This window comes from Pollachius pollachius, assembly GCF_949987615.1.
Source record: "Pollachius pollachius genome assembly, chromosome: 10".
Taxonomy (NCBI): Eukaryota; Metazoa; Chordata; class Actinopteri; order Gadiformes; family Gadidae; genus Pollachius; species Pollachius pollachius.
The window spans coordinates 7,318,536-7,328,671 of NC_136943.1; the positions used below are offsets into that span (position 1 = coordinate 7,318,536).

Consider the following 10,136-nt stretch of genomic DNA (forward strand, 5'->3'; position numbering starts at 1 on the left):
TAGAAATCGTAGATGGGGTTAAATTAATAGTTGATTTTTGCGCATAAATAAATGTGCTTTCACTTCTAGACGTTTATCGTGAAGCTAATGGACAATACCGCCCAGTCTACAGCCTGCTTTAAACATTCATTATAAAGTAGAGAAAAAGATCAATACAATTGCTACAGCTCCCAATGGAAGTATTGTCTTTTAAATATTAATCGGGTGAGTAATTGTCAGAACGACAACTCAAGAAACCATTTTGTGACTTCTGCAATCATGCTCATTATTTCTCATAATAAAATCAAACGGATTAAGTCAATAAGCCAGACAACTTGTAAAAGGCTACTTTACTTGAGATTAATTAAAGTACAGGTAATTGGACTCAATGATTTAATTTTGTAAAAGGACCTTGAACTCTCTGCTCCAGTGCTTTCACTGTGCAGCGCTTCACAGTTTAACCTCATTCAATGGCAACTTATAAAAGACAGTAGATATTAGACTGGATTTACCACAGCAAGATTTTCTTTTTCACCGGCACAATTGCACACAAAAGCGGCAATTTACATCCCTGTGAGAGAACCAAGTTGTTGCCATTTATTAACCAGTGATCAACACAAAACACGCCTATTTCCAAAGAACTGTCACTGGAAATCAATGTCCGTTTAACAGTGCAAAGCGATGTTTTGCTGTGACATTTTTCATACGCCCCATCCGTGTCAACGAGAAAGTGAGTCATGGTAACGTTTGTCACCTGCTCTGTGTGTCTTTCTTAATGATGCCATTACTTCCCCCCCTGACTCACGCTTTAAGGCTGACTCATGGCAGAGCAAGCTCCCTAAACCCATCAGACATATCCCAATAATAGTTTGTTGCTCTTTCAAGGAAACTGCAAGTTAGGTTGCTGTTGATTAGCCAAATTATTTCAGAGCTACATAATTTGCGAGCGTAGGCTTAAGCAGACAAATTGGTAGATCTGGTATGTCGGTATGTGTAGAAGGCTAAAGGCTGATTCATACCTCCGGATCCGGACGAAATTCGTCCGTCCGTACCAAACATCGTCTCCAGGACTACCCTTCATACCTCACTCCGGTTTCAGTGTTGTTATGGATGTCACGCAATACATCCTCTAGAGGGCAGTGACTTTCGTGTCGCAAATTACCGGCAATCGCAAACATGGCATCTGTAGAGGAGATTATTTTGCTTTGTGTCATCCGAAATCGGCAAAAAAAGATGCAAAAAGTGTAGGCCTACGTGGCAGTGGCATGTGACACCGCTCACAAACACGCAGATTCTCTCCTCAAAATGTTGCGCCATTTTTAAATTACCAGTTACAACTCATTGCCAAAGCAGGAGAACAATAAAATAAAAAGGCCAGTTATATACAAGTATAAAACGTTAAATACAATATCAGACATTATGCTACTCTCTATTTTCGCGAATGGTTGGACTTCCGACTCTATACTGCAGCCTCGATTTCCGTTGATATTGCTCCGTTTCTCTCGGAGCACTCCGGATTCGTAAACTCAGAGGCAACGGACCCACTGACAGACGAAAAGACCTCCGGGACCAGACGAAAGGGTCCCTATCTGTATACCGTAGGGTGTGAATGGGCCTTAAGCCTTAGGGGAGTAAAGTAATATGTTAATGTAAGTGTAGCCTATTTATTAAGAGACTATACTGTGGTTTACCTCAAACCCAGCATTGTTCAGCAGTGTACAGGTTACAGACATATTTTATAAAGCCAAAACATTTCCAAATATGCCTATTTCAAAGCATCCATGGAACGTCTAAATGTGTGTAGAGACCTCAATCAAAGCATAAGGCACGTGATGAAAGGGAAACATCCACTTGCAGTTTTTTCCCCATGATTCATTCCACTGGACTATTGGGTTTCTTGAATGGGTTTCTGCCTGTCTAGCGTTTCCGGTTGGTCTGGCCAAGAAAATCGTTTGGTTTACTTCCATTCGTTGTGATTCTGTAACGTCCAAGCCACGTTTTCTTCCAAGAGAGGGGTTGGGTGTGTGTGTGTGTGTGTGGGGGGGGGGACCATAACAGAAGAGTTTTTATGGATCAGAGTTTCTTTTGCAAAGCACTGCTGACATTAGTGAAATAAGCTTTTTCCATTTTATTTTTTAAATTCATGGTTTAATTAATTGTCCTTACCAATGTCCCTTGCATGTTGAAAATAATGTTAAAAGGATGCAATTAATGACACACACACACACACACACACACACACACACACACACACACACACACACACACACACACAAACACACACACACACACACGTCCGCCAGCTCAACCTTGAAGAGAAGCAAAGGAAAAGAAAAAAAAAATCCCCTCCGAAAACAAATACGGCTGATTATTATGCTTACCCCTTTTACACATGGCATATAAAAGAACATAATTAGAAATTACCCGAGGCTACGCAAGCTGGCCCTGCTGGTGTTTGATTGGCAAGGGTATTTGGGGGAGGTCTGGCTCGGATGGTTCCTCTCGAGGTGATTTTGTTGACAGGACAGGGGGGGGGTGCTGGTGACCTTTCCCCGTGATGTATATATGCCCGGGCTCCCAGGCCTGGGGCGAGCAATTCAACTGAGTCAACAGAGCAACACATCTCGGAACACACGCCCATCCAAGACAACACGCTGTACGCTGTCGTAAGCCCGGGATATGCATGGTTTATCCGCGCGCTTTGTTAATAATTCAGTATTGACACACACCCTGACTAATGTCACTCGGGTGACCTTTTTTGATCTGCCCTCCTACCTCATCAGCCGCTGCACACCAACACGCACAAGACGTACGCTAATAGGGCAGCCGGAAGCCGCCAAACACTAATATCCTCGGCTGGGATTCACTCGTTTTCCCTAATACCAAAAGGATCTTGTCACGTCGACGATTCGCAACGCTCCGCCAGGAGGAGCGCACAAAGCCGTGTTGGGCCTGCGCCTTCGGACGAATATCAGACACCGTGACTCAGTGCTTGAGCGAGCCACATCTGTTTGTCTGCGTGCCTGTGTATCTGCTTACTTCCAAACCGATGACCTCAACCGGGGCATTTCGACAACGCTTGCCCTCATCAATGTGGGAATGGTTGACTTACCGTTTAGTTCCGCGTGTGATGAAGTCGGGCTGGCTCTGGCCGGCGCTTGTCCCCTGTGGCCCCTGCTAAGGAACTATTAATCTACGGCTCTCCATATTGCATTCAGAGCTGGCCTCCTTGGCCCACCTGGCCTAAAGTAAAGGCCAGCAGAGGCCCCAGAGGACCGAGGCACTCGTCTATTATGAGCTGAGCTAGGACACCTCTGGGTTCCTAAGCACTTTCTCCCCGACACTGACTGATGGCCAATTAACCAGTCACAGAGGCGTATTGATCACCCACCGGGCAGGAAGAGTCTGGGTACGTCCAATAACACGCTGCCTTTCTCTCTTTGTACGCCGCGATGGCGACCCGGGGCAGAAATATTGATGACAAACCGATCCTTTTTCAAAACAGCAGCTCTCACGGACACGGCCTTGCGTTTGGAGGTTGATCACATGTCCAACCCTGGGAAAGTGTGATATGAACACTGGATGATGCTCTTGCTGTGTGAACCAAGGGCAGTATGTTTGCAGCTGCTGGCTCTTACTCTAGCCCGAGCCAGCAGGAAGGGAACAGTATAGGAAATCAAAGGGTTTCTTCCATTGTATTTTAGAACACCAGTGCTTGCGAGTCCTCCTGTGTTTTGGGGATAACACAGGAGACGCCTCGGGCAACACATTAGGATCTTCTATTGAGATTGACTTGTGCACATCAACCCTAACCTGCGCATGTTTCATGTTCTGCACCGAGATACTCATCTACTCCCGGGGAGAGAAACGTTGGCTTCGCTAGGGGTTTGTTTCATGGGGCCTGCATGAAAGCAGACAGAGGTAATGAAAAGCTGGTGCTGGTGACGGTGGGAGGGGGAAATGGACAAAAAATATTCAACTATACCCTGCAGGGAGAGACTCAACCCAACAAGTGGATCCTTGCTTATGAGGTTACACGTTATGGCGGAAGCGAAGGTTGCGAGTAATGATAAATAATCCTATGAAACAGACAAAGGGTGATCTCATACGACATTGGACACTGCAGGATCCTTTGAATTATAGCTCAGATTCAGATTGAGAGATAGGTGTGGTACTCATCACAAGGAACTCATCACATTCAGAGGTGAAAGGTCAGCCCCCACCCCCCCCACCCCTCCATTATAAATGGACAAGATACATTTACTATACAGCGACAAGGATCCAGTACATTTCAGTAAAGGGCCACAGCTCAGCTTGGGGCCCTAAGTGACCCTACATGGACTTGAAACATAGAAATGGGGTAATTGAAGCAAAAGGGCAGAGTGTGACAGAGACGTATTGGCTTTGCGCTGACTGCAGAAAATAACTCAAATCTCCTCCCTCCTATGAAGTTCATTGGCCACATGTCCTCTCTCACTGTCTGCTACATGTGTCCTTCCGTTTTCCTCCCACAAGACTTCCATTTGCAAATGATAAGGCGGAGGTGGACGTTTGTCACCAAATGGAGACCGCTCCGTCGTAGCTCAGTGTTCACAAGCGCCGTTTGCATACAAGGCCTTTTTGTTAATCGATTATGTTGGTTTGCCTTAATCCAAACAAACACAACAACACCGTGATATCACAAAACTCTTATCATGAATGAAAATAATTTTTCTGAAGTTATCTTCAGGAGTGAAAGAAAAGACGCCTCATGAATAATATAGCAAGGCATGTTGTCGGTCTGATGCATCATTTTGCATATTTCAATTATGTTTAACTTCTTAATGTTCAAATTCGTTAATTCATATTCAGTAAGTAGCAGTGTATTATTCCAAATAAGCACAATGTCCCAGCAAGATAAGTCAATGTAATTTATATCTTTCCTGCTTGCTTTTTTTCCAAAGTGTAATTCCCTATTTGCATGATGTATTCTGCACTCAAATTTATCGTTTGGGAAGTCGGAGTTAGGCAAAAAAAAAAGAATGAATTTATTTATTTCCCTGAGTGAATAAGTTCCTCTTTTGCATGTGTCATTGGTATTCATCTCTCAAGACTGATACAAACGCACGTCTCTACTCGGTGGAAATTACCACTGGTATGTGGAAGATCATGTCCCTGCAAATATATGCCGGCAATCCTGTCCCTTTATAATGTTTTCCCTATCAGAAAGGTACAAATATATAAAAGAACAGATTTAAATCATTCTCACCAGAAGGAACCTTGTAGTGCAATAAATTACGTTGATTTAGACTTGCCTTCCCCGTACTTTGTTAACAGTGAGTCATTTCAGAGACAGCGGCAAAAAAGAAAAAAAACATGTTGCGAGAAAGACAACCCTCAAATGAATCAAATTAGAAGTATGAGACGAGACCAACGAAAACATGATTTTATGCTAATGTGGAGAGCTATACTAATTGGAAACTATAATGAGTGAGAGAGTTTGAGAGTTTAAAAAAGAAAAGTAGCACTAGAGTTGTCACTCTTAGCTTAGTGTACACACACACACTATTAGAGAGTGGTCTGATTTCAAATCCCACGTTCCCCTCACTAATCCAAACAACGATTGCTTGGCAACACACTATAGTAGGCTGTGGAAAAACAAAAGCCATGTCAAGGAGGATGCTTTGAAAACCAGGGGTTGTGATTCACCGCCGGGTAGCACCATAACACCATCTTGGCTGAAATACGACTGTGTCCATGCATTTGACAATAAATCTGCTCAAAACTAATAGTATACATAAACAACAGATGACTAATCAAGCTTTACCTAACCCTGACCTGATTAGCCTTTGGGATTGCCCAACCATCTGCAATGATTACATCAGACAGGTGTAAATTAGCCAGTTACAGATACCATTCGTTGATCTCAGTCTATTCCTCTAGTGCAAAAGGATTCAATTGTTGATCCTTTTTTGTCTTGATAGGCGTGTTGAACTTCCTTACTAATAGCCAAACATAATCTCCCAAACATAATGGCTTTAAAACAGGTGCATGTTTGCAAATTCATCATTAAGCACCTTTGCGTTCACGCAAACCCCCCCCCCCACACACACACACACACAAACACAAACACGCACACCTAGCATATGCAGGGTGTGCTAAGTCTGCTGAGGTGTCACTGCTCTTTGTTCTTAAGGAGGATTGCACATTCACAACCCCTCTCCGTCTCCGACAGATCACTCACAACACAGGGGAGGGAAAAGTGTCTTGCCCGCTCCAATTTGCCTTCAGTATTAACCGAGTTACGCTTACATGAAGGAAGGAAGGCGATAAGAAAGGAAGGTGGTGAGGAGGTAAGGAAGGAGAGTAGAGAGACAGGAAGTAAGGGAGGAAGGAGAGCTGCAAGAAAGGAGGGAGGAAGGAAGGATGGAAAGAGACAGTAAGAAGAAAGGAAGGAGGTTAAGAAGGAGGGAAGGAAGGAGGAAAGGAAGGAATGAGAGACAGGAGGTAAGGAAAGAAGGAGGTAAGGAAGGATAGATGAAATAAAGAAGGCTGGGAGTGAGGTGGTGAGGATGAAGGGAGAGAGGGAGGGATGAAGAACGGAGGGAGGTAGGAATGGACAATGAGGAAGGTAAGAAAGGAGGAGGGGAGAAGAAAGATGTTGTTCTGACATGCAGAGTAAGCACAATCCACCTGAACAGAGAATAAACAGAGATTAAGTGGTGCGATCAAGACTGAGACAGTCCTAGCCATGATGTTAGAGGAATTGACTCCTAAATTGCTTCTTTATCCATTTATGGAACACTCTCTCACTCAACGCCATGGAAGTGATACAGTAGGCTGTGCAGCGAGACCCTATCCATAACTGTAATGATTTAATATACTACATAAAGAACAGGTCGACAAGCAAAACAGATCACTGGCTAAAAAAATGCTACCAAAATAAAGGGCACCTTGCAAGAAATAATGAAAAATAAATTAAACTAAATCTGAGACATCATCAAGGGAAGTATTAATGGCACTGTTCTTCTTTGATACATACTTGTAGTATGGGCTCCCCTGAGCATGATTGTTGTTTATTTAATCTCAATAAATTCATAATTAGCCTCCTAATTAATGCAAGTGAAGACTCCTCTTAATTCATCATCTGTGATTTGTGTTCTGAAGCCAGAGATGTAATTACACAACTTTTTGCTTGTTTGCCTTCTGTCCTGGACAATGCTAACAATTGGAAAACCAACAAAGGCAAATTAAGTGTGACATTCCTGCAGAATTTGTGTTTTGTTTTAGAAAAGCCCCCAGCTGAGCCCCAAGATTGAGATGCATTTAATTAGAATATATATATTTTTATAGTCGTTTTTTCACACTAGTTACATATACCAATATTTATATTTAAAAATGTATTTATTTTCGCCATAGCCCTCCCTCAGACTGCAGAACACTACACGCCTATGTCATTAGTCAAATTTATGTAAAAAATGTAATTCAAGTAAACATAATTCATATCCTCAAAAATTAAACAAATAGGTCTATGTAAACAAAAATTAAAAAAAAATGCAGTTGACTATGTATTTTTGTATGGCACCCGGAGTGCCTGCATAGGCTACCCAACAAGGTACACTACAAACCACCATAACACGTAGCTCATCAGAGCGAGTAAACCTGTCGCCTTCTTGCGAATGCTGCAGAAACGTGCGGTCAGCGGGAAGAAACGTTAAGTTGAATGATTGTGGTCGCTGGCTAGTCAGTGGAGGCGCTTTGCAAGACCGCATAAAGGCTTCGGCGAGTGGGTCCGTCCGGTTCAACGCAGGCAAACAAAGCGATAACGTGTTACAAACGCCACTGATGAGGCGCTACGCCTGTTGTAACCGCAGTGAGACGAACACTGAAGATTGACCCCAGACACTCACCGTCTCGTTAATAAAAAGCTTAGATCGCAGCCTGCAGGCTGGGTGGCTCATTCATTGTGGTTACTTTAACTTCCATTCCAGTCGTAACTAGATATTTTTATGCATCTGCAAACACAAAAGCACAGACACCACGGCACTCTCGCAAAACAACTCATAATTGCACTCCTTTGCAATAGGTCGAACAGCGGAGCCACGTTAACCTTGCTTTTCATGTCATAAACACTTATATGTAACCTTGAAGATGTGAGTAGTTCGGACATGTGGGAGCTTCCATGGGCTCATTAAAGCCATTACGGACACATCGTGGTGCTGGACCGATCGGCTCCAACGTCCCCTAAAAGCATCTTAAGACCAAACTTGAAACGCCTGTTTCACATATATTCTCCGTTGAAACCTCTGGAAACAGGCGTGTGTGTCTCTTCACATAGGCGTAGTAATAAACTCACCAGTGCAGGTGAAGCCAGTGAAGATCCAGCAGAGCATCAGCAGCGTAGAAGTGAATCTACAGCGGACAAAGGGGCCCGGTGATAACGGTATCATCTTTTTCACCACTTCACAATTGAAGTTTTTTCGTAAAACCGGGAGGAGAGAAAATATTGTAAATTGGGTCTCTGGGTCCGAAGGGCGTCCTCTGTCGCACCTAAGCCGTCTCACAACGCATCTAGAATGAGTTTGCTCTCCTTAACACGTATCCTCCTCGCCTGTCTTGGCCATCTGTATCCCCGTCGTGCGTCTCCGTTGCTCCGAACAACGCATCACAGGTGTGGTAAATAAAGGAACGGGCACTCTTCTCACTCTGCCTCGTGTTTCAGTCTCTTAATTATCTGCGACCGTTCGGGATGCACTTGCGGGCAGGTCGCAGGCAATTTCACCCTGTTTCGCCAAATTCTTGGTTGCTTTCGAAAGAATGCCTTATCCCAATGAATAAAATGTATATTCTGACAAAAGAGAGCGAGAACATCTGCTTGCACAGCAATGCTAGAGTGATGAGAGTCGGACTAGGTACGGCGTGGCCAGCCGAGCAGCAAAACCAGGCGCGGATTCTATGTGGGGAATGGATCACACGCTCATTTTGCCACCACCTTCAAAAAACAGTACATGTTTGGAATGACAAAGGTGTTGTCAATGCAGAAAGACGGGAACATTGTTTTCTTTGGATATTTTTTGTAATATATCTGCATATCATGTAAAATATGTAGGCCTGTATGTAATTTGATCATAAAATCCATTTGCATTTCTTTACTTTGCATTTAGTTATGAAAAAATATCATCTGCATGTTATATAATTCAGCAAACCGAGTATGGCAGTTGAAAAAATATGATATGCCCAAAAAAAGAACACACTGTAAGATATATACCTTACTTTGTGTAGCCTTTATCACCTTCAAAAACCAAAACACACTTTCTTATTTTTGACTGTAAAACGACCAACTATATGTGTGTGTGTGTGTGTGTGTGTGTGTGTGTGTGTGTGTGTGTGTGTGTGTGTGTATGCAATTGTGTGTGTGTGTCTGTGTGTGTGTGGGAGTGAGTATATGTGTTTCCTGTCTTTGTATAGCCTGTGTGCACTCACATTCACACTCCCCCGTTGACTGGATCGTCAGAATAGAAGAAGTTGATTACCATCTATCCTGCTAATTATGGTTTGTTTAGATAGATGATTCCACCCATAGAGCAGGGACATTACACAAACTCATTAAGCTGTCCGTATATCAGGCTTCCCTTGCTAAAGGTCAATGTCACATTCAGTGATGGGGCAGAACACACATACAAAGACACACATCCACACTCCAACACGCACACACAAACACACACAGTCACACAATAGTACATAGAGTAAGAAGCCACTGGGATATCCCTAGTTTGCGATTATGTCCAATTGGACATAGAACAGTAATGGAAAGAAAGGGGAAAAAAACAAGCCTGGTTCCACTGGCGAGAGTGACTCAGCCTAGCTCATTTGTGGGGTGGTTCAAAATCGACCATTGTCCTCACCTACCGATCCGCACAGGCTGCTTGCCTCCATTCTTTTTGTTTTTTTTCCATTATTGAAATGCATTTTCTCCATTAAGCAGTGTTGTGTGAAGTGGCCGGTTAGCAGAAGACGTTTTTTGGGGTTTATTTTTTAAAGTTGAAGAGCAGAGCTCTCGCTCTCTCTCTCTCTCTCTCTCTCTCTCTCTCTCTCTCTCTCTCTCTCTCTCTCTCTCTCTCTCTCTCGCTCTCTCTCTCTCTCTCTCTCACCCCTCTTTCTCTCTCTTTTGGTCTCCC

The 10,136-nt window shown here is 43.5% G+C and overlaps 1 protein-coding gene across 2 annotated transcripts in view; it reads right to left on the reverse strand.

Moving 5' to 3' along the window:
• unc5a (unc-5 netrin receptor A) overlaps positions 1-8,559 on the reverse strand; it is a 127,536-nt gene extending 118,977 nt beyond the window's left edge. For both annotated transcript variants that reach the window (XM_079744258.1, XM_079744257.1), the window contains exon 1: positions 8,315-8,559. In XM_079744258.1, the coding sequence (XP_079600384.1) occupies positions 8,315-8,408 (94 nt within the window). In that variant the 5' untranslated portion in view covers positions 8,409-8,559. The remainder of the gene's footprint in view (positions 1-8,314) is intronic.
• Positions 8,560-10,136: the final 1,577 nt, after the last annotated feature.